Here is a 25149-nt window from a genome sequence, read left to right on the forward strand (position 1 = left end):
TCAAAGTGAAAATAAAATTCCATATCAAAAAGGCCGGCCCCAGTCTCAAGAACACAATGCAGTAGGAATACAGACGAATTTTTTTTAAAGCTTCAGCAAGAATACTAGATCAACTCCTTTATTTAATTCATAGGTACCAGTAATTAAAGTAACATCAACATGTTTGTAGTAACACTAACTGAAATTTGGTTAAGAAAAGGATATCAAATGCAGAAAAGACAGTGGTGCATATTTTTGTGCAATGTCACTGAATAATTTGCATCATATAAAAAAGAAGCATGAACATGTTGCAAAATATACATAAAGATTAATCATAAGAATTGGCAATGAAAGAACTTGGCTAATTAACCCTAAAGCGCGACCCTGACTGTGGTATTATTACTTGAGGTAGGACAATAATGGTGTTTGCCTGATCTGGTTATATCAAATTGACAACTGTTAAGTAATAGCTACATCACTTCAGTCATCGAAATTAGACTTTTGGATGAACAAGCCCAAATTATTATACTATTGCTTGGCATCAAATTTTTGAACAAGCCCTACTATATAAAATTCAGAATTTGAGCAAGCCCGAAAGACATTTTACCAGTGCAGGGCTTGCTGGCTTGTGCTAATTTCCACCACTGTCACTTATAACCCAAGTTTTTTCATATGATACAAAAGCACTTTGGTGTGTGATGCACGTTTTTTGTACCATGATGTCAGGGAAAACATTAATAACTCGCATGCTATAACAAGTGAATAGCATTGTAAATTTTATCCGAATGAAAGTTATTGAATGGTAAACTCCACCTGCTTGTTATTGAATGGTAAACTCCACCTGCTTGTTACCAATCAGATACAGGAGTTTGTGTATAGACGGAAACATCTACAAGCATTGAACAATAAAATTAACACCTGGATTTATCAAAAACGCTAATGCACTGGCCCCAATTTCTTGAAACTTCTTAAGTCCCTTATAACAGGATTAAGCTAATCTCACTATTTTTGTTGTTCTATAAAATGCTTTATATTTACTTCTTAAAGAGTTTTTTAAATTAGTTTAGAAATTATGTAAGAATCATCTGTATGATAATCAGAATAAATCATTTTTCATTTATCAAATTCTATTTTCAGTATGTATTTTGGCTAATTAAAATAAGCGACTTATGCCTGTTAAGCTCAAAAAGTTTCGAGAAATTGGGGCCAGAAGATTATCGATGGAAATCAAACTATATTTCAATTTGGTCATGTGGTACACATGTGTTTCATGCAAAATCAGCCATTCATGTTATGAACAACATACTAGTATACAAAGACACTAAGGCCTAAACAAAATTATGTTTGGTTAGGGTAACATCCTTTTTAAAAATAGGTAGGCTTTTTATAAAAGAATGTCATTTTCATCACAGCGGAATGGTGTTAAAGTTATCTTCTGTATAAGCATTTGATTTTTTTAAAGTTTTAAACTACATATTGAAAAGCAATTAAAAAAACAACAAAAAAAACCACATTTTTTGTATTAGTTTTTAAAAAAAATTTCAAACTGACTATAAATACGGTAGGGTCGGCACCTATTCCGTAGATAGGTTGGGTTACCTGAACCAAATGTATTTTTTTTTTAGGCCTAATATGAAGAATTTGTATGAACATGAATGATTGATAAAATGTATGTTGCAACAAAAATACCATTTAAACATTGTTATTACTGAATATAATCCATAATTATTTTAATATTCAGTAAAAACTAGAAAAACATCTAATTGTAGATACATGTACATCAAAAAACACTATCCACGTTTTTTCTCAGCCACAAAAGATATTTTCATCGTAACAAAAAAATCAACAATGAAAAACACCCTCTATAAACTTGAAACAAGCCTTCAAATTGATTAACGCAAAGTTTTCACAAACACGAAATTGCTTTCAAGGTGATTCATCAACATTTTTTTCAAAGTTAAAAAATGCTTTAAAGTTTATTTATTCAAGTTCTTTTTTCAAGCACCAAAAAACACTTTCAAAAATTGTAAGTTTATATATCCACGTTATTTCTAAACCAAATTATTTCTCAAACACAAAAAAAACGCTTTAAAGTTGATTCATCCATGTTATTTCTCAAGCACAAATAAACCCATTTTAAATCTGATTCATCCACGTTATTTCTCAAACATGAAAAACACTTTAAAGCTGATTCATCTAGGTTATTTCTCGAACATGAAAAACACTTTAAAGCTGATTCATCTAGGTTATTTCTCAAACATGAAAAACACTTTAAAGCTGATTCATCTAGGTTATTTCTCGAACATGAAAAACTTTAAATCTGATTCATCTAGGTTATTTCTCGAACATGAAAAACACTTTAAAATTGATTCATCCACGTTTCTTTCTCAAACATGAAAAATGCTTTATAGCTGATTCATCCACGTTTTTTCTCAAACATGAAAAACACTTTATAGCTGATTCATCCCCGTTTTTTCTCAAACATGAAAAACACTTTTAAGTTGATTCATCCACGTTTTTTCTCAAACATGAAAAACGCTTTTAAGTTGATTCATCCACGTTATTTCTCAAACATGAAAAACACTTTTAAGTTGATTCATCCACTTTATTTCTCAAACATGAAAAACGCTTGAAAGTTGATTCATCCACGTTATTTCTCAAACATGAAAAACGCTTGAAAGTTGATTCATCAATGTTATTTCTCAAACATTAAAAACGTTTGAAAGTTGATTCATCCGGGTTATGTCTAAAACAAGAAAACTCTTAAGTTTTTTTTATCCATGTTATTTCTCAAACACAAAATGGCTTTAAAGTTGATTTATCCACAGACATGAAAATCGCCTTCAAGTTGATTCATCCACAAATTTTTTCAAACCGGTAATTTATTCACGTTTTCCTCAAGCAGAAACAACGCCCCCAAGTTCACTCATCGGTGTTATTTCTCCAACACATTCAAAGAATTATCAAGGATTTCCATCCTGCATACTGTTGTTGGTGTGTGTTATCTGAACGGACATCCATTAGCCCAGTGACCCGCAGATCCTGCAAAGGCAGAAACAAAGGCTTAAAAATAAGCAGTATACAGATTGATTTTTACAATTCAGCAGATTATATAACAATTACATGTCAACATGGTTCATTTGTACTTGCAAAGAAAAACATTTTTAATGATTATATTTTATTAAAATGTATTTCTCATTTTAAGACCCACCACATGTGTAGCACCGTCCATATCCGCCATAGTAGGCCCCTTCATCACCGCTTACATCATCAAGAGAATCATCCGAAACACTCGACAAGGATCTAAAACTGTCCATACTATCATTCAAACTATCATCATCATCATCATTATCGTCTGAAAGAACTATAGGAGCTGGCACTTCAGGAGGTGGAGGTGAGGGCTCTGGGTCAGTGTTAATGCCCCTGGCTCCTCCCCTGCCCCTACCACCACGACCCCTTCCCCCTCGACCACGTCCTCTGGTGGGTGGGGCAGCTGCTGGCTTTGGTTTATTTGCTTCATCAAACGCTTCATCTTCCTCTGTAAAAAACACACAGCCAATTGTATAGAACCAGAGACTTGGTCAAAAACATGGATACCCCATAACAGTGTGTGTATACCACGTGATAAATTACGTCATATATGCTACGTCAGAAGGCAACATTTTGCATAAAATGAAGACTTAAATCAAAGATAACTTTTCTTTAACTACACCATTTTAAATAAAACAAAGGGCAGTCTATGCCACTTAAAGAGCCCCGCCTTCGTTTTATTACCGAAGTTTGATTAGGTGATTAGTTTCCTCAAACACTTCAACAAACCTGTTTCCATAATAATGTTTTAACAGTGCTCCGTAAGACGGCCGTAGAGTGAAAAGGTTTTCGAGGTTTTTGAAGAAACTAAACTTTCAGTCAAACTCTGGTAAAAGACCGAAGGCGAGGCTCCGTAAGAGGCGTAGACTGCGCTATGTTTCATCTAATATGGTGAAGAAATAGTGAAGTTATCTTTGTTTTAAGTCTTCATTCGAAGCAAAATATGGCCTTCCGACGTAGCATTTATGACGCAATTTATCACGTGGTATACACACACTGCATAAACTGACAACCATTTGCAATTTGATATTTGTAACCAAGACCATAACTCATTAACAGACAGTGTAATTATTACATTGGTAAAATAGTGTTTTTTCCACATCTTAGGGAATGTTGGCCGGAACTTAAGAAAAAAAGCATTGTTTGGGCATAAAGGGTAATATTACCACTAGCGGATCCAGGGGGGGGGGGGCGCACCCGGCGCACGCCCCCCCTAAAATTCCCGGAGCTTACATGTTCTTTGGTATGGAAACAATAAAATATACTATATTTTTCTATTTTTTCTTCGCTCGTGTATCTTTATACAACATTGCCTTTTGAGATGTACTCGTACACAACACAGAGTGCACTCAATTTAAACGTTCCCGCCTTCCCTTACTGTAATAATTCGGCACTATATAACATGATCATGTTGATGCGCCGTAAAACCCATACAAACAAACACATCAGTCAATTAATTTCCTTTGGGTACATTTATACGACAACAAATATGGCTGCGCCGTCAAGTCCCAAACGCCCCAAGAAACAGAAGAGTTTGCACAGTTTCTTTAGCAACAAAGAAAAAGAAAGAAGGTAAGCAATTTTAAATTGGTTGATCTAGGCAAATATGACTTGTTCACTGTTCCACCATGCATGTAGATATGATGCAATTGGAGCATATGTTTGTCGTTTAAATATCACGGATTTCTTCAAGCGCCGTGGATATTTGCCTCGAATCAGAGAGATAAATACTGAACGTACGATAACGACATTGATCGCCGTGGAAAGGTATTCGACTATTGTCGAAACATTGACAGAAACATACCAACATATGTATCCCAACATATCGAAAGTGCTTACACTGTTGCTTTTAACTTCTGTGACATCAGCAGGAGTGGAACGGTCCAACTCGTCATTGAAATTCATCAAAAACCCGCACAGTACCATGGCGAACACCTTAACCACTCGGCCATGGAGACGGTACTGTTTCTAACTATAAACAATTAAGCTTTATATACTGACCCAAAAACTTATAAGGTGATTATTATGGGGCACCCACAAATCTTTTGCAGGGCTCTTATACAACGTCATAAGCCTTATATATACAATGACCCACAGACGGACAAGGTGATTACTATAGGGCATCCAAAAATATTTCATCGGGCCCAAATAATACAACATTAAAGCCTTATACACTGACTCACAGAAGGACATGATTACTATAGGGCACCTGAAAATCTTTTACTGGGCCCAAAAAATACAACATCTTATATACTGACCTGCAGATGGACAGGGCGATTACAATAGGGCACACACAGATCTTTTGCCGCGCCCTTATTAAACAAAATTACGCTTCATTTACTGACCCACAGACAGACCGGTTAATTACTACAGGGCACACAAATCTTTTGCGGAGACCTAATTAACCAAAAATTAAGCCCTATATACTGACCCTGACAAAGAGCTCACTACAGATGCTACACTGGAGCTCGGTCTCCATCAGTTCGGCAAAGTTTGCGAGCACGTCCTCTCGTGCACGGAGCACCTCCTCGTGTTGGCGATCCTTCTCCTCCTTGGTTGCGAACAGCTGACTCTCCAGGAGACGCTGTTCAGCTTCCTTTGTCTCGATCACCTGAATAACACAGAATTAAGTCACATTAACTTGGATTATTGTAAAACTTCCACTTTCTTGGTTATTTTGTAATACAGTTGAAACCTATTGGCTTGATAAAGCTTGCCTGCATTTCCTCGTTGGCTTGAACTGAATTTCCTTGTTGACTCGAACTGGATTTCCTCCAAATTTGTCAGGCTTAAAGGGGTTTGGGCTTTCTCTGGATATTGAGCAAGCGGGTTTTGACTGTACATTTAATTTTGTTCATTGTCTAAATACTAAGAACAGTCAGGTTAAATTTGTTAACTACTGTGAAAAACCCTCTCTCTTTAAAATACTGACATATATATATAGAGATGTGCTTAGGTTTCTCATAAATATAAATAATTTCTTTTTGGCTCACAGTGACTCCCATTTCTCCTTAAGAAGTATAAATCATTCTTTATTCTTTCTTTATTCTTTCTTAACATTTTTATATCACAAGGGACAAGATAGTCATCATAAATAAAATGATATTACTATTATAAATATGAACAAGCAAATTCGTTGAATTGATATCCCCCGCATGAATGGGCTAAGTCAAGGAATGGAAATCAATTGTTGATGAAATATTTATATATATATGAGTTTGTGTTTGATTGCAACTGTTTGAAATAAAAAAATAAATATTGTATTTATATAACATTTAGAATTGACCAAGAAACCTAGTTTATGACTCCATACTACCCAGTTCCAACCTAATCTATGATTTCATCAAGGCAAACATTCTGATCAAGTTTCATGACGATTGGTCCAGATATATGCAAAAAATATAGCCTCTAGAGTGTCCACAAGTTTTTTTTAAGATTTGACTCAGTGACCTCATTTTTGACCCCACATGACCTACTAGCAAACTATTCCAAGATTTCATCGAGCTCTAGAGTGTTCCAAAAGGTTTTGTAAGATATGACCTAGAGACCTAGTTTTTGACCCATTAACCCACTTTTAAAACGCAGTCGAAATTCAACCTAAGAGAACATTCTGACCATGTTTGAACTTAATCAGACCAATCACCACCATAAAATAGTTTCGGACAAGATTTTTGAAAGATTTGACCTAGTGTCCTAATTTCTAATCATATGTGACCCAGTTTAAAACATGTCCAAGAGTTCATCAAGGAAAACATTCTGATCAAGTTTCATGAATATAAGACCATACATATAGCCTCTAATGTGTTTCAAAGATTTTTCTAAAATTTGACCTAGTGACCTAATTTTTGACCCCATATGCCCCACTTTTACAAGCGGTCCATATTTTATCAAGGGGTACATCATGACCAAGTTTGAACATAATCCGACCAATCATTTCCATTCCAGATAAAAAAAAATCTAAGATTTGACCTTGTGCCTAATTTTCAATCATATGTGACCCAGTTTTAAATAAGTCCAAGATTTCATCAAAGAAAACATTCTGATTAAGTTTTATAAATATTTGACTATAATGCCTCATGTATGTTCCAAAGATTTATTTTAAGATTTGACCTACTAACCTAGTTTTTGACCCCATGTGACCCACTTTTAAAAGTAGTCCATATTTCATCAAGGTTTACATCATGACCAATTTTGAAAATAACTTGACCAATCATTACCATGATATGGTTCCGTACAAGATTTTTCCAAGATTTGACCTAGTGACCTAATTTTTTACCATTGTGACCCAGTTTTATTTACGACCAAGAGTTCATCAAGGAAAACATTCTGATAAAGTTTCATGAATATTTGACCATGTATAATGCCTCTAGTATGTTCCAAAGATTTTTCTAAGATTTGACCTAGTGACCTAGTTTTTGACCCCGTGTGACCCACTTTAAAAATAGGTCGAGATATGATCAAGGGGAACATTCTGACCAAGTTTGAACATTTTCTGATCAATGCCTACCAAGATATGGTACCGAACGGAGGGACGGAAGGACGGACGAATGAATGACAGACAAAGCCAAAACAATATTCCCCTCCCGAAATCTTCGATTCGGCGGGGGATAATAAAGTAGCATTTTGAGCATATGTTACAAGTCCCAAGGTCCTTCCAGTCATTTGATAGGAATGAACTCCTGCTTTGGTGTCGTATTACCTGAACAACATTTAGTGACATTTTACCTAAAAAAAAATTGTTTCACTCAAATCGAAGATGTTCACTTTTAGTCTATTTAGGCCTTTCGGGATTTTCTGACATATTTAAACTGCAGTTATGCATAACTTTTTCAAGCTAGATCATTAGTAGGAATGACCCCTTTGATAAATCTGAAAAAAATAAATAAATAATTTTAGGTAAATGTCACTTAATATAGTTCAGGTTCATTCCTATCAAATGTCTTAGAGTCCATCAACAATGTTCAAAACTATGACTTCTTTTACTTACACAAGCTCCCTTTTCTTTCACAGTAAATTTGTGTACTTCTGAACCACTCAATTGACCCTACCTTCTGAAGTTTCTGTTGCTGCTGCTCCAACTCGTCTGTCAGTCTCTTGTCTTTCTCCTTCTCAGTCTTCAGCTCCTGTTTTAGTTTGTCCTCCACGTCTCGCTTTTCCTTTAGTAAAGCTGAAATCATGATGAAATGTTACAGTGTATTTGAAAGGGGTTTCAAGAGTACATGTGACATAGTTAAAGCTGCACTTTGAAATATTTTACTTTTTTATGTTTATGTCTCACAAGGCAGTCCAAAGGACAGCTATATCCCCCGCCGTTGTTTTTTAGTATACAGTCAAACCTGTATTAAGTGGCCACCCTTGGGAAATGATCAAAGTGGCTGCTTAAGACAGGTAGCCACTTAATCCAGGTTTGACATTTCCGCCACTTTAGCTTTATTCAGGGATAGAGTTTTCAGCCATTAACAAAGTTAAAAAAAATATATCAAGAACAATGCATTGTAAATATCTGTTCTTAGAAATATAAATCCATGCACTTTGAAAAATAAAATTGAAGTGAATAAAATCGTAACTTGTTTCACGCCTTCGAATGACAATGCAAACTGTGAATTCATAATAACCGGTGCTTTTGTCGGTATTTAATAATTAACATCGTAATTATTTAATTATCTTATTAATTGTGTCAATTCTGATCAAAACATTCGCTGACGTATAATAAACATGATTTCTCCATGAGTAAACACGCATGGCAATTGTCGGCAATCTTGTGATGCAATATTCATTTTCATTCGATGACGGAGATACCCGAGGCTGTCGTTCTTTTCCGTAAACTTCTATATGCATTTAAAGCTGTGTATTGGAAAAACTTATAAGCGGAAGTGTCAGTGACAAGGGATTAGTGGCCGCTTATTATTGTTTATATGGCTTCATGGGGACAAAAATTAGTGGCCGTGGCAGCGTTAGACAGTTGGCCACTTAATGCACGTACATTATATAGTAAAAACGTACGGGGGGAATTTGGAGTGGCCCGTTAAGGCAGGTGGCCATTTAAAGCAGGTGACCGTTCAACCAGGTTTGACTGTCTTTTGTTTTTCTCGCAACCTGACTGCTACCTTAAATCTGACCAAAATTGTACACAACCACTGGGCAAGAGTGGGAATAGAGGAAATACAAGTTGTTTGATCGGTAACCTAAATATTCTTGGATATTTGAACATATTATAAAAGGATATTTATTTATTTAAGTTTTTTATATTATGTGTAGTGTGGGTAAGATCAATGTCAAGATTATTTTTGCTAAAAAAAGGAAGGAAAATGAGTCCTTGATTTATAACATCGATGAAATAGCAAGCCTTAAGTATTTCGATAAAGTGATACATATATTTTGTGGTGACGTCATAACATTGTTTTACAGCTTTTGAAGAGAAAACACATGTTAAAAATATATTATCACATTTGTGTCCATTTTTTTTCTAAACATTAAACTTGTTGCACATAATGATAATGCTTGGTAGAGTGCGCTAAGTATCAATCTGTGCAACTTGTTTAACACTTTCAATTAACATTTATATCTTATCCTCTATTTAGCATTGTCATAATATGGACCCGAAACTTCATGATGGATTACTGGCACAAATTGCAATTGGTTCGAGTTCTTGGGTCAAATTCAGTTATTGTTGCTAAAAGTACATGAAATGAATAAGGTCAATAAATCCTGTAAGAATTGCCATGTCTACACTGCTAAATGTAAAAAGCCCTTTAAATATTACGGTGGATGTGACCTTGACCATTGAGGTATGTACCCGGGTCAAGGTCACTGCACATCGTCTCAATGAGGACAACAATTGTAACAAGTAATATGGTAATCCATCAACGCATAAGTAAATTATAGCGCGGACATGAGCATGTGTACTCTGACCTTTAACTGTTTTGTGTGTCCCTGACCTTTGAGGTATGGACCTGGGTCAAGGTCACTACACATCGCCTCAATAAGGACAACATTTGTACCAAGTATTATGGTAATTCATCAATGCAGAAGTAAATTATAGCGCGGACATGAGCATGTGTACTCTGACCTTTAACTGTCTTGTGTGTCCTTGACCTTTCAGGTATGGACCCGGGTCAAGGTATCTGCTCATGGTCTCAATGAGGATAACATTTGTACCAAGTAATATGGTAGTCCATCCATGCATAAGTAAGTTAAAGCGCGGACACGAAATGTTACAGCCCGACAGACGGACGGACGAACAAACAGACTGACAGACAGACAAAGTGTATTTCTATAATCCTCTCCCCACTCCGTGGCGGGGGATTAAAAATCAGCTGATTCGGGTACCAATGCCTTGAATTTAGCCATGTTAGATAACTTACAACAGAACAGATCTCAATTGTTAAAAAACTACAAAAATATCAATTTTCTTAAGGTGTTAATATCACTTTTAGCCACAAAACATCAATTTTCAACCATTATTATATAAGAACTGCAATCGAATCTTAACTGAGCCTTCTCAAATCACTGGTTTCCAGACATTTATGCAAACTTGGCTTATTTCCGAGAAAAAAAATAAAATGTCAAAACAGTAAATCTGTGAGAATACAGCTCTAACAGAAGAACTTCAACCTTCATTTTTGAGACCCAGTTTCAACCATTTTTCTATTATTCGTAATGGTAACCTTGACCCCATAGGGCCCCAACTTACATCATTCTAAAAACCAGGTTTCACTATGAGAAAACCTGTTTAAAAATTGTTTGCATCTTTCAAATGCAACCTTTATTGTGCTGCTATGGAAACCTCATGCCATGCTGGCCTACCCACCCTGTTTCTGTGCCTCAAGACTCTCCATGAGGGTTGCCTCGCGCACACTGAGCACATCCTCGAGCTCCTCCCGTAGTTTTTCCTCCATCTCACGCTTTTCCCGTGCTACTTCCTCCTGGGAGAGCAAAGGAACAAATTAATGCCGAAATACAACACATTTACTCTCCAATTCGGGTAACAAGTCTCCAGCATTTTTTTATGTCAGTTAATAGCCGGGTATTTTTTGCAACACATTAAGAGCTAAAAAAATGTACAAACATATATCAGCAAAGTTTCTAAAAGAAAGTTTTATTGTTAAGACATGATGTCTTTAAAACTAGACTTTGAATCAATAATATCAAATTTGTATTACATTTCTTGGCTTCAGAACTTGCAACAAGTCTGGCTTGGTAAAATTCGAAATTTGAACAAGCCTAGGGATTATTTTACCAGTGTCAAACAAGTAGACTTCTGCTAATGTTTCAGCTGATTCTAAGCATTTAAATAAAAAAAACATTTAATCTCCACCTGTTTTTTCTCGAGCTCCAATTTGAGCTGTTCTTCCTTGAGTCTCAGGTCCGCCATGTCTCGAGACTGAAGTTCCCGCCGCACTTTCTCCATATGCAGCTGGTGCGCCATCTCCAGCTCAGCACTCTCCTTTTCCTGTGGTTACAATACATCATAAGGTTACATTACACTATAATTGGTTGACACTACACTATATTAATACGAAAATCACAAAACTGCAGTTTCCTCAGCACTTTCTTTTTTCAGCTGGTGGGCTATCACCGGCTTTGCTTGCTCTTTCTACTGCAGTTATAATACACCACATGGTTACACTTTACTATTATACTACAGAAGGTTTTCTCCACACCTTTTCTATTGAAAGCTTGTGCACAATCTCTTACTCGGTGCTCTCTTGTGGTTACAATACACCATCAGGTTACATAGTATTATGATAGTACCGGTAGTCCATCAGGTAAAAAAAGCCTCATTTCTAAAGTGAGACATTGGTAATTGGTAATTTTATCATTAAACAGAAGGAATATCTATGCAGTGTTCCCACCAGGATTTAAAAAGAGCAGAGTGCTAGGTCAGAAAGGGCGACGTAAATGCTCATTAAATAAGCCTTAACGGGGGGCACTTGCAAGGTTCAATTCCTATTTTTAAACTTCTATCTGGGTACTGGCCAGTCGCATAAGCAGTGTTTAAGTGTACTTACAAGACTAATAGTTTGTTATGAATACAATAGCTGTCTTTACTTCAGAATAAAACCTACCAATTCAGCCAATGCGATTGCAAATAGGCAACCATTAAGTAGTTGACTTAATCATTAAGATATTCAACAATCACGCGTGTTTAAAGGTACGCTTACTGCCAAATCATCCGATACACACTCCTTGCATCAGATTTTGTGTCGACAATGTATCAGCCAATATTCTCTAGGCTCTCTCAGCCCATTTTGATCATTAAGAATTCACTTCATGTCATCTAACTATTACTTACATAATGTAGAGTCAAAATTATGTATATTAATTATTGTAAGCTATTTCTGAAAATTGACTTCACTATGTCAAATAAATATCAAATATAGTAAAAATGGAAAATGGCAGCAGGGCATCCCTACCTGCTATTTAGGCTTAGCAGGAGCAGTGCCTATGCATGTGTTAACAGCATGCATTCGTACATGTAGATCTAACAAGAGGTTTAAAATATCCGAAATGGCTAATAAAAACCATTACATGTATATCACAAAAAAATAAAAGCATACTTTAAGTTTATCCTGCATTTCCTTTAGTTTGGCCTCCATGGCAGCCATTTTTTCCTCTGCCTCCTTGTCTTTGGCCTGCATCTGCTGCTGGTAATTTCTGTACGGCGATCCAGTCTCACGCCCCACCCCAGTGCCACACCCCCGTGAGGCAGGGCCAGCCTGGGGGACACTGGGGTCAGCCTCAATCCGGGAACTGCTTACATGACTGTCACTCTCCGGGATAGGCTTTGAACCTGGATGCTGATCCTGATAGTACACAAAATGTACATGTTGAAATACATTTACTGAGCCTCAGTCTGAGGTCAAAATTAGCAAACCCACAAACCCGCAAACCCAGCACTGGTAAAATGCTTTCAGGGCTTGCTTAAATTCTGGGTTTTATACAGCAGGGTTTGTTCAAAAATGTAGAAATGCCCAGCAGTAGTATATGAATTCATCCAAAAGACTTATTTTGATGACTGAATTTATGTATAAAAGATACATTTAAGTGCAAGAAAATAATCTCTATTCAAGCATACTCTTTTGTTTTAATTTGACATAAATGATAAAAAAAAATGCAAATAACATTTGAAAAATTAATTCCAGTAGAATGTTTGTCAGTCAAACAAGTGTAAAATCCACTTTACCAGGGACACGATTGATCTGGAGCCGTATTCAATAAGCAACTTAGATTGATCTTAAATGAAGATTAGAAACTACCGTAAGTGTTTTTGATCGGCCTTTATATTTAGCTGACCAATAGCCTGAATGGAATCACTGAGGCATGTTTTAGGATAAGGATATCATAAGATCGACATTGAATACTGGCACAGGCAGCTGAAGGACTGAAACCATGGGGTTTTGGGGGTTACTTCTTGCCCCCCATGGGAATGAAGTACCTTGCCTACTTTAAGTTTAAAACCCTTTTCAGGGCTCTCCTGACTAGACTTCAAATTTGAAAACAAATCCATTCAGCGGAGAAAAATAATTACCGGTATGCGTCAAACTTTTACCTTGGTTCCTTGCAGTTTGATTCTTTTGCCATCTGGTGTATCATAACCCTCATCTTTGCGTTCTCGCTTTACTTTCAGAGCATTGTGAAACTTAAACACAAACTCCGCTGGAACTTCGGAACTAATTGGAACCCCGAGTTGTACAATGTCTCCTTCATTCAGCTCATACGGCTTTAAAGGTTCCAACTTTTTTTCGTTTATGAACACACCATTCAGACTCTAAAATCAACAACACATAAATATGTAAATGTAAACAATACAGCCACACATGAAATTGACTGGTTCACTTTAATAAAAAGAATGTTAATTTTATGTAGAATTTTTTTAACAATAAACATAAGCTAAATGCTAAGCTCAGATTTTCTTAAATCTTATTATATCTTCAAAACAGAAGTGGTTTATTGTCTATGTAATTGATAAGGCCCTTTTGATTTCATATGAACACAAGCAGAGTTAAAGTACCTTGTTGTCTTTGATTGTCCATTTTTCACTGCTATTTTTCTTCAATACTGCATGGCATCTTGAGATCATTGTCGACAGAATACACACAGTAACATCAGGGTTTCGTCCAATTGTTACCTTAAAAAGTTTACTAAATTGTAAAAAAATTTGTTTAGCAAAATATCCGTTGTTCATTTAGAGTGTTGCTTTAAAAATTCTATGAAAACCGAAATCTACGTTTTTTTGTTTTCTGAAACAAACATTCTCAGAAATCAAAATGATATTTTTTTTTAATCAAACTTTTCTGACAAAGTAAACATTTAAATAAGATCTCAAGCAAATAGTCTGGTTTAAAATGTATCATCCTTTTTTAAATCATTATTTCAAAGTTCTCCATCTCATGATTTGATGAAATGTATGATGTCACTCACCAAATTTAACCACAGAATACACAGTTATTCCCCAATAGTTAGTAATATTATCAGTACAATGAGCCTACCATAGATTGAATTAAGGGCAAATTACAACAACAGAAGTACCTACTCATTGTAACATGCCTCATTCCTTTGAATTGACACATGACAGTGAATCAAAGCAGGACTATACCATCTCAGATCATTGGCTACCTTCCATATTTTACTGTTTTGAAGCTGAATGGTTTATGATTTTAAAAACCGGCGGAACATGCTATTTTCTGCATCTACACATGCGAAATATTTGAAATTTGCTTGTATTTTAATAATGCAATCCATGGCCAAAAATTCAACTTGACGGAATTTTGTAGAATGACGCAATGTTGAAATTTTAACGTCATTTACTTGTTTGTTTACATCGGCTGTGACCGGTGTTGACCCATGTAAGAACATTTAAAGTCACTTAATTCCTCACCCTGGCAATCATGATAACTGATGAAAACTAAATTCAAATTTGTTTTATTTGTTTTTCGACACTTACAAAAACTACGGTACAATAATCTCAGCTCATTCAACAAAGATGCCATAAAAAACAGGGCTACTTGTGCAAACTCTTCATGAAGGCGTGAAAGCTCATATTTTAGTATGAATTATTTCCAAAAATGCTTTAACAAACACTCAATATTCCAGGAACCTAATTATTGAGTTCGGGAATGAGAGTGTTTACTCTCGCAATCGGGTGAAAGCCCTTACAATGTTCTATATTTACCAATGGTACCTGCATATATAAAATACCTGCATATCTCAGTAAGCCATATATCATAGCAATATGTTGCATGCATGTTTTCAGAAGTGGTACACGGTAGCAGCATATGTGGTGATATACACACAACTGCATTGGCAACTGCCAAATATATATTTCAGTGATTTACAGTGATGATGCAATCTCTAACATAAAGGCAACGCATTTTTTGTAAAAAAAAAATGTGTGGTTGGCAGTGTAAATAGATGGTGTTGGTCGTCACGACGCATTAGAAATCAAATGTTTTCTTGTAAGCAAATTGGTCAATGGACTAGGGAATATATTGGATTTTGTTTTAGTGGTGATGGTCTTGATGGTCTTGGAATTACAAAATGTCAGTTTTGTTTTTTAGTAAATTACCTGATATTCTCCTGCATATTATTATATCTTCAGTATCTCAATGGGACTAAAGTATAAAAATTAGGGATGCAAACGAATATTCGAATATTCGATCGAACGATTGATATTCGAATGTCAAAATCGGTATTTGAATATTCGATGATTTTTGTTTGAAAATATAATAATAAACCTTTTGACTATAACTGTGTTGTTATTTATTGGCTTGTCTTGTTTTTACAACGACTGGCCCCCTAATGCCTGTGGCGTGAAAGTAACCACACTATACACGCGTCATATGTCAATTAGGGACATATCGTAGGGGACTATAAACAGTACCTGTAATTTAACAAAAACTGGCTAAAATGACATCAAACAATTTTCAATTATTTTCGGTAAGTTTTATGACCATTAATAGATGATATACGGAATCAGCAAAGTGGTGTCATGGCTGCCAACTTAGCTGTACAATATAGCTCAAATCGCCGTAATGATATGAATGACATGTGCTAGTTATGCGCGCTAAACTGTTTTCCATGTTTCCTTTAACTTTCGTGCTTTGAAATGCAACTGTATAGAAAAGCGTTTAAGGACATTGTTGTACAATAGATTCAAAATTCAGGGTTATTTTCATTTTATTATTTTACTTATTCCCGAGATGGTTTGGTTTTTCCATAGTTATGTTTAGTAGATGTCAATCCCAGAACGATGCTGCTGCTCATACAGAACGACCCTTTGGCACATCACGACATTTAACCGGGAATTTACGATCTTTGCATTGTTCAGTGGAATTGAAAATAGTTTGCATTTTTGTTTATTCAAAGGCTATTGCTTTTGTTAGATTTTTTTTGTAAATGGGGAATTTCAGAGCTATTTTTTGGAAAAATGAGGGTCCTTTGCGTGTACCGGCTACGACGAAGAAGGGTTAAAATGCACAGGCTATTACTTTAGCAATAGCAGTTGACTACACGTCTTAAATGTTCATATTTTGTAATCAAATTTTTGATCGAAAGAATTACCGAATATTCGAATATCAATTTTGCCATTCGTTTGCATCCCTAATAAAAATGTATGGCAAAGACCAGATCATTAACAGACTATTATTTTAACTAATCACATTTATTCCACATATGGAAATATCACTAAAAGCATGTAAGGGGTTTATACTGAATTTGGTGAAATATTGGTATACCATAACAGGGTTCGAATTTAACTTTGAGGAGCACTCGCAAAATTTTGCAAGTGCTTTTTGATGCAACTCGCAAAATGAATTTTTTTATCATTTGCTTTATTCCCTTATAATAATGTCTAATTAAAGTAAAAAGTTACACCTAAGACATAGATCTATTATGAATATTAAAAAGTATCAATCATGAGTGACTCGACTACTAGAACTTGTTGATGGCTTTTTCTTTTTGGGGGGTACGGAAAGACTCATCAGATGCTGGCCGCCTTTTGATAACAAAGCTGTCCAATAGTTTGACATTGTTCACTTTAAATATATATTGACCCTCGCCATCGGGTAATACCCATTCGGCAAGCACACTACATATTTCATTAAGTCTATAAGTATTAAAAACAATAACATTATAAATTTAAAATAAATAAAATCATCAGTAAATGTAACACTGGATGCTTTGAACCATGAAATATATCGATCAACGAAGTCTATTTACTTTGACAGTTGAGCAGAAATATATTCAAAGGTTGATGGGGTTTACATATATTGCGCAAAAGGGCTAAATTTAGCCAATGATTGTGCTAGGGATTACGTCATTTGTATTCACTTTGTATTATGCACGCCTCGGAGCATCCCGGAAAGATTCGAGATAAAACTCTGCCTTTTCCCTATTAGTTCTATTTTTGAAAACTTTATAGACCGTGACTCCTTACTGTCTTCTTTATACTGGTAGTGTAAACATGCCACTTATAATCTGTTTACAATGGACTAAGTAGCAGAGTTAAGTTCATGTTTATTCTATTTTACTTTTAACATTTTGTGGTCTAGAAAAGCCACTCGCAGAATTTTGCGAGCTTGAATAAAAGTCACTAGCAATTTGCAAATGTCGCTCGCATTTTGCGAGTATGCGAGTCTAAATTTGAACCCTGTATAATTTGGAAGATATTTTGCTTCCACAGTTTCTGGTCAGATGCAAGGTTGTCATAATTTGTATTCAGTCAAAAATATCGAATATTTAGTCGAAGATGTTTATGTTGTAATAAATTTTGTTGATAATTTGAATGGAAGCTTGTACTAAATTTCGGACTTTCCTGGACCTGTTATTCAACTTATTGTAAATAAGTTAATTGGTGTGGATTTTACACTATTTACCTCTTGTTTATCGTTTAACGTGATAAGTTTGTACTTCTTAATGTTTTCACCAATCCTTTTAAGACATTGTAGTCTTACTGTCGTCGCCATTGCAATCGAACGAAGCAATAAAACATTAAATGGACTTTTATTTTTGGAAATTATTTAATTTTCCCAGGATCTGACATTAGAATGTGTACTACGTCACAAAATAAGCGTAGAAAGTTAAAGTCAAAACGGATAATTCAGAAACGGGAAGTTAGACTATGAACACACCGTTAGTGTAGATAAGTTATCACAAGTTTATCATCACATATTTCGCGTTTTTAAACTGGGTGATGTAATGAAACAGGTAACTTAATTTACAGACTGATCTGATAAAAATTGAAAGTGAATGTTCAAGCCGGTATGGAAATGACGATATTTCCACGTAATTTCATATCAAATATGAAAAGGTTGGAACGATAGACAGGGGCGGGCCCAAAATTAAAGTAAGCTGGGACGTAACATAAGGGCACAACCATTGGACATTCGCCCCTCCCACAGAATCAAAATTTGAATAGTTTTAGATATTGGCAGGGGATTTTTGGTTTACTCTCCTAAGAATTTTTTATCAATTTCAAAGTCCGAAATAGAAAAATAATATATTACTATAGGACATTTTTGTATTAATTTAATCCGAAAGCATTTATAACTATTATTTTTACACAAAGTTTTGTAAAAAGTAATATGACATACGTTATCCCGCCAAACGTCGTTGCGACGTTCTTGGCGTAAAGTCCGTTTGTAGTTGTAGAAGGCGCTTGATGCCGAAACGTTGGTGTACAATTAAAAGTTAAGTATATGTGTTATTGTTTGTGTTACTCAATTAAGTCCTAAATATTGCATTTTTAACGAATGATTTACCGTTTTATCTCTGATATTGGCATTAAAAGTTAACTTGAATTTGCCCCCGCACCACCATCACCACCTGAAACGGCGAGTGGGTAGAAATAAAATAAATAAAGATTCTCTTCTTTTATTGACTTTTTATTGTGATGAGTGTTTTTGCACTAGATAAAAACACTTCGAGCGTGACACTGGTCTAATGGCTTCTAGGTGTTCGCCTGTCACCAGCTTAAATCCTTCTAAATGCGTCTTTAAGTGGACACCAACACTGGTCTTTTACATGTATACTTGTAGTTTTCGCAACAATCGACCTTTAAGAAATCAGTTTAAACTAAACGTTTGTCATTTGATCAAGGTGATTATTTTTTGTCACAAATAGAAACATCTCTTAATGGACGGTAAGAGTTCTTTTGCGAAAAAATAATGGTTAAAGTTTGTGGAAGACCTGACTCCTGATAATTCAAGCAATCAATGGTGTAAGAGTGAGCGTTTTCTATTAGATACACTGTTGCCCGTCATAAGTTTTGATGGTTAACTATACAGTATAGTACTCATTGATAAATATAACCCCCTCGGTTTAAAACAACTTTGTTCGGGAAAATTGTTGATTAATAGTGTATTTCAAATGACTTAAATTTATATTTCAAGGTTAATGGAACGAACATATAACTTCTGGTATAGTGTTAAGTTCTTAACTACTAACCTAAAAGGAGCAACTCATTTTTGACCGCTTTTTGACTTACCGTTCGAAGAATAACCGTTTTGACAGAAAATTTATTCAGCGCATGCGCGAATTTAACTTCCTTTTCCCCTGTGTTTTTCCGAATTGCACAAGCACGTGTAAGTTTCCATATATAAAACACAATTACGGCTTCGCTTTTGAATAATCAGCTATGTATTGCCATTTGGACAATTTATAGTTATTTTCTCCATATATTGGTAGTGTTAATTTCGTTCTTATTGCGTCGTAATCTGAAATGTTTTGATATTTTAGTGACCGGTCAAAATTAAGGTATCTTTTCAGCCGTTTCATGATTGTTTTAGTTTGAGGCAAAAACACATTGAAATTCTTATTTTAGGTTGCAAGATGCAGTTGTTTATTCGTGGAACAGAGACCCATGTGGTCGAAGTCACAGGGACAGAGACAGTCCATGATGTCAAGGTTTGTACACTAATTAATGTTAGTAAATCATACTTAACAGGGGTTTGACATATGTATTTAAAGCGCTGCAAAGAAACCACATCATCTGCAACAACAAACCAAGTGCAAGTTTCAAGCCCATAGTATATCAGCACCCAAGTATCTCACCCATTCCCTTGTTCTTATCTTCACTCAATTCATTCTTTACTCAATACATTCTTTACACTAGGTTTAAAGCAATTTGTGGTTGAAACAGAGCTCGAGTTCAGAGAATAATGCTAAAAAATTGTACCCCTAATATAGCTTAAAATTTATAAACAAAATCTACATTTATTTTTATAACAGGCTTTGATTGCTGAGAAGGAGGGTTACAGCCTGGAAGACCAGGTTGTGTTGCTGGGAGGCAAGCCCCTTGGTCCCGGTCTCCTCACAGACCTCTGCGAGGATATGTCAACACTCGAGGTCAACCTTAGACTGCTCGGAGGTACATAGAACTGTTTATTGTTAATTATGAAATTTAATTGTTGAGCAGGACTTTTTTTCCCAAAAGTTTGGTCACAACACTTGTCGCCACAGATCAATAATTTGTTGACTGTTGAATGCTGTTGTTAGACATCTGTTTTATATTGAATTGCATTTGGACAGTTCATGAATTTAGAAAATTCTCACATAAAACTGAAAGTCCAAATTAGTAATTGGCATATTACAGAAATATTTTAATTAAGAAATGCTTTTTTAAAGGTTTGTTTAGAAAACAATTAATGTAAAATTTAGATGTAAACGTCTTTTATATTTGTTAAAATATGACTCAAAGATCAGATGCAATGCTGATTTCTCGGTTATCTGAGGAAAGCTTTATTTTTATTAAATACTCCAGTAATTCTATTTCATTGAAAGTGCAGGTTTATTTAGGTGTCACCCATATTTCTGTTTTCCAGGTAAGGTCCACGGATCCCTGGCTCGTGCCGGTAAGGTGAAGGGACAGACCCCAAAGGTACGAGCAGCAATATTCTTTTATAGCAAAATAATATTGTTAAGAGTAAAGTCAACAGTTGTCCAGATAACTTTTTCACATTATTTTGCATGGCATTGTATCATTCTTTTGTTCACTACTGTGCAGCTGTTGTATTTATAATTTGGGTAAAATTTACATTCATATTGAAAAACTGTCCCTTTTTTAAGCTGAATTTAAAGAAAACAACAAAAATATGTAAAATGCAAGGTGATAGTCTTAGTATCAAATTGAAATAATAAACTTTATGAATGATGAAAAGCGAAATGGAGATATATTAGATTTAAGGTATTGTTAATTTTCACTAAGGTGCTTTATGAATACAGCCTGAAATTGACATGTACGTATGTCAGGGTTCCCGCTGGCGATCGCCATTGTCGCCATTTGCGACAAAATCGCAAAAGTGGCGACAACTTTTCAAATTTGGCGAATTTATGGCGACAACGATTTTTTTCTAAAATATTTTCTTAAAATGACGTAAGTGGTGACCATGCGGCCTGCATGATAATCGATTCTGTCGCTGTCATAAATCAAGCACATCTGCTGGTGCGACAACAAAAATTAATCCGATAATTAGGGCAAGCAGTCACGGCCCAGTCAACACCTCGCTAATTATTGCAGAATTTTATTGCATTCACGGATAAACAATGACATCCTTTAACTGTTATGTCTCTTATTAGCAAACAATTTTAATATTTAGCTCAACAGCCTTGTTGTTGCGTAATTATAGTGTTAGTTTTCAATATGCAAATCATAGAATTTTATGTTGTCGGAAAGTCGCGTGATATGCAAATTTCGTAATGACGTTTACGCGCTAAAAATAGACTTGCTTTCGGTTTTGTCGCAATTTGTAATTGCTATAAATGCAGCGTTCTAAGAGTTCAAAAAGTGTCAAAAAGATTAACAGAAATCAAATAAATAGGATTAAACCCCATTTGATAAGGCTTCTAATATGTTGGCTGGAGTAAAGAGTAGGTAGACAAATTTCTATTAGGAAAGTTATGGCCCTAGTTTGACAATGTATATTTCTTTGAGTTTCCATTTATTTTAAATTTATCTCATAATTTCACAAATGTATTCTTTTATTGTATGCAGGCATTAGACTGAAATCAACATATTGATGTTTATGTCACATTTTTTGCAATATTTTTTTATTTATATACTAGTCCATATACAATGAATTTTGTCAACAGAATAACAATTTGCTATTAATATCTTGTGCTTCATGTACAACAAAATGTTATGATTTGCACGACAATGTGCTAATTAAATGCAATTTAAGGCTCTTAAAATGCTTAAACCCCATGAGCTTCCGGGGGCTTGGTCCCCACAAGGGCGCTGCCCTGGACCCGTAAGGGGGCCTATCGCGGCCCCCTTAACACCCCCCCCCCCCCCCCCCCCCCCGCGAAAAAGTGGCGACAACTTTTTAGAACCCAGGGGGAACCCTGTATGTCATGTCTTTTCCTTATTAAAATGTGCTTGAAATGAAATGAACAAGTTTGAATTACTAAGTAATAATGGAAAGGTTAAAACAGAAAGAGAAAAATAATCTAAACAAATATTTGTGTTGTACAAAAACAAGGCGTTAGCAGGTTGCAATTTTCGTTTGAATTTTCTAGCCCCCCTCCATGGATTCACAAGCTTGTGGTCTTAAACCTATAAAATAAAAGTCAGTCAGTATGCTAAAGGAGACAGAAAAGTTATATAAATACTGGGTTGTCATTTACCTGAGAATTTCTGTAGGGTTTTCATCTGGTTTGACACTTAAGTAAGTCTGTGAGTCTAAGACTTATAAAGTTAGACATAGACACCTAAGTTTAGGGTCTTAGAACTCCACATACACTTATATTTTGCAAAGACCAAGCGGGATAAATGCTTCATATTTATTCCTTCCATAAGAGACGAGTAGAATGTTAGTGGAATTAAACAAAATTTAAATTAAACAACTAAGTATTCCCTTGGGCTGGCTGTATTTAAATATTTCTCTTCTAAAGGACATGGTATATCTTCCATTGCTAGTCTCCTTGTTTATGATCTGGACAGGTTCGCCTTGTTTATGATCTGGACAGGTTCGGCACTCCTAAAATCTGTAAGGAGTTAGTCTTTAGACTGAAAAAGAGTATATCACTGTTCATGACAGATAATAATCACCTATGTGATTAAACAAAGTATTGAATGGTTACTGCAGGTCGATAAACAAGAGAAGAAAAAGAAGAAGACTGGCCGTGCCAAGAGGCGCATGCAGTACAACCGACGTTACGTGAATGTAGTCCAGGGATTCGGCCGCAGGAAGGGACCTAACGCAAACTCCTAATTCCTTTGTACATTTTTCAAGTTGAAATAAAATCTGAGTCAAGAAATGGAAATTTTGTTATTGATTGGAGTAGAAGTGAGCAAAAATATGTATTATGTATTACATGATTTTTAAGAAACGGGTAGTGAGCTTTTAACATTGAAACTTTGGTTGTATTGTCGTAGCCTTGGTGGCATCCTTGGTCTTAAGTTGGAATATGTTTACATAAAAGCTAACATTAAGAAGTGATGATTCCTGTGTATAGCAAGGGTCTGGCTTTGATATTTGAGGTTATGCCACATTTAAAATAACAGGGCTTTTTGATAGATATTGATTGCAAGCATTTCGATGTCTGAATCAACTGAGAAAGAATAAAGGATGCTGGCTTCCACTTGTGGTTCTTTAGTGCAGACGTCATTGATTTCACATATTCTTTTATTAAACAAGATGTTTTAATATTTGAATGACGTATTTGTGAGGAATAGCTTGTGAGTATTTTGTAAATTGGTTTAACAAGTTGATTCTAAAAAAACATTTTCAAAGGTAAATGTCAAACTTTGTGGTCAATGTTGCACCAAATACCTTTTTAATAGATTTCTTAGTATACGTAAATACTTATTTTTTACTGTTTAAAAAATGGAGCATTTTACCTGTGAATGGAAATTTAAACTCACATCTTCAGACCTTCGTAGAGCAATATTTGATAAGATAAATCCTTTAATTAAGATTCCTTTAATGAAAGTGGTTCCATGCAGAACTCTAGTTGCCATGCAGGTGATCCGTTAAAGGAAGTTTGGAAGTATATAACTCCCTAGAAATGGGTTAAAACTTCCAAACTTAATTCCGTGGAAGAACAAAATCTTCCACAATATTGAAGAAAACTTCCAAAGTCAAACGCTTGTAAGTTTAAAATATCAAAACTTGGTGTCAATATTACATATATGCTCACGATTTCAATCAGTCTTGAAGTAAAATGAATTATTATAACACAAATCTGTGAATTTGGCTAGATATAGCTTCAAATATTTGATTTTTAACATACTATTTAAAAAATACTGAAAAAAAAGAAATTGTATTCAGGGAACTTCTTCCAATTTTCAGTGAAAAACATCCAATGATGATGGTCAGGAAGTTCATTCAGGGCACGTCTACTATTCACTTTATGTCAATATGGAAAACTTTGAAAATCTCCTCAGAAGCCGCTAGCCCGATTGCAAAATGGTATCATAGAAATGTTCCTTACGTGACTCTCTATTAAATTCCTTCACCTCATCAATTCTTTAGTTTTGATTGTATCTCAATTAAACTTACAATAGGCTTCCTTTCGCAATCCAGCCAGATCCGACCATGTCTGACTGTTTTAGATCAGACCTTGATTCCTTTCGAAGACCAGCCAGATTCGCCAATGCATCACTAGATAAAGGCCCTTGAAATTACCATGATGCGACCTGTCAGTCAAACTGGCCGGACGATACCCGACTGACAAATCAGGGTCCAGATTAGGCGGGGCTTATCAGGTGCCCGTTGCTATCTGCCATGACCTCCCACAATCTGCACTTATCAACAGTAGTCCACATTACAGGGCGCATGCAGACCTTTATAAACTCAACAAGAACAACATTATCAACAGTAGTGTAATAACTCTGTTTTCAATATATTAAACACAAAATTTGTTGTTTTTATGCCCCTGAAGGTAGGCATATTAAAATCGCACCGTCCGTCCGTCCGACTCAATAACTCAGAATATTATTGACAGATTTTAAAATAACTTGCCACATGTGTTCGGCATACCAAGACGACGTGTCGCGTGCAAGAACCGTTTCCCTACCTCTAAGGTCAAGGTCACACTTAGGTGTTTATTCACAATGGAATGCTGCATATAAGGACATAG

General features: G+C 35.4%; 2 protein-coding genes across 2 annotated transcripts; one reads left to right on the plus strand and one right to left on the minus strand.

The window, feature by feature from the left end:
- Window positions 1-104: 104 nt before the first annotated feature.
- On the minus strand, window positions 105-18115 carry LOC128207403 (E3 ubiquitin-protein ligase RNF8-like). The gene is given in 11 exon segments (XM_052910292.1): window positions 105-3021; window positions 3191-3370; window positions 3373-3517; window positions 5501-5680; window positions 8118-8236; window positions 10880-10994; window positions 11387-11521; window positions 12630-12875; window positions 13622-13840; window positions 14084-14200; window positions 17946-18115. Coding segments are annotated over 11 exon segments (1587 nt in total). The 5' UTR covers window positions 18036-18115; the 3' UTR covers window positions 105-2980.
- Window positions 18116-19589: 1474 nt separating this feature from the next.
- On the plus strand, window positions 19590-23325 carry LOC128207603 (FAU ubiquitin-like and ribosomal protein S30). The gene is made up of 5 exons (XM_052910642.1): window positions 19590-19652; window positions 19892-19974; window positions 20299-20437; window positions 20892-20947; window positions 23154-23325. The coding sequence occupies exons 1-5, from the start codon at window positions 19598-19600 to the stop codon at window positions 23277-23279; spliced, it is 459 nt and encodes a 152-aa protein (XP_052766602.1). The 5' UTR covers window positions 19590-19597; the 3' UTR covers window positions 23280-23325.
- The last annotated feature ends 1824 nt before the right edge of the window (window positions 23326-25149 follow it).

This window comes from Mya arenaria, chromosome 11 (genome assembly GCF_026914265.1).
Source record: "Mya arenaria isolate MELC-2E11 chromosome 11, ASM2691426v1".
Taxonomy (NCBI): domain Eukaryota; kingdom Metazoa; phylum Mollusca; class Bivalvia; order Myida; family Myidae; genus Mya; species Mya arenaria.

What these genes read in the sequence shown, in the direction of transcription:
- LOC128207603 (XM_052910642.1), top strand. Translation starts at nt 19,598, where the DNA reads ATGCGCGAATTTAACTTCCTTTTCCCCTGTGTTTTTCCGAATTGCACA. An exon ending in AGACAGTCCATGATGTCAAG is followed by an intron (nt 19,975 to 20,298) that starts GTTTGTACACTA and finishes TTTTTATAACAG; the next exon opens with GCTTTGATTGCTGAGAAGGA. An exon ending in TGAAGGGACAGACCCCAAAG is followed by an intron (nt 20,948 to 23,153) that starts GTACGAGCAGCA and finishes TGGTTACTGCAG; the next exon opens with GTCGATAAACAAGAGAAGAA.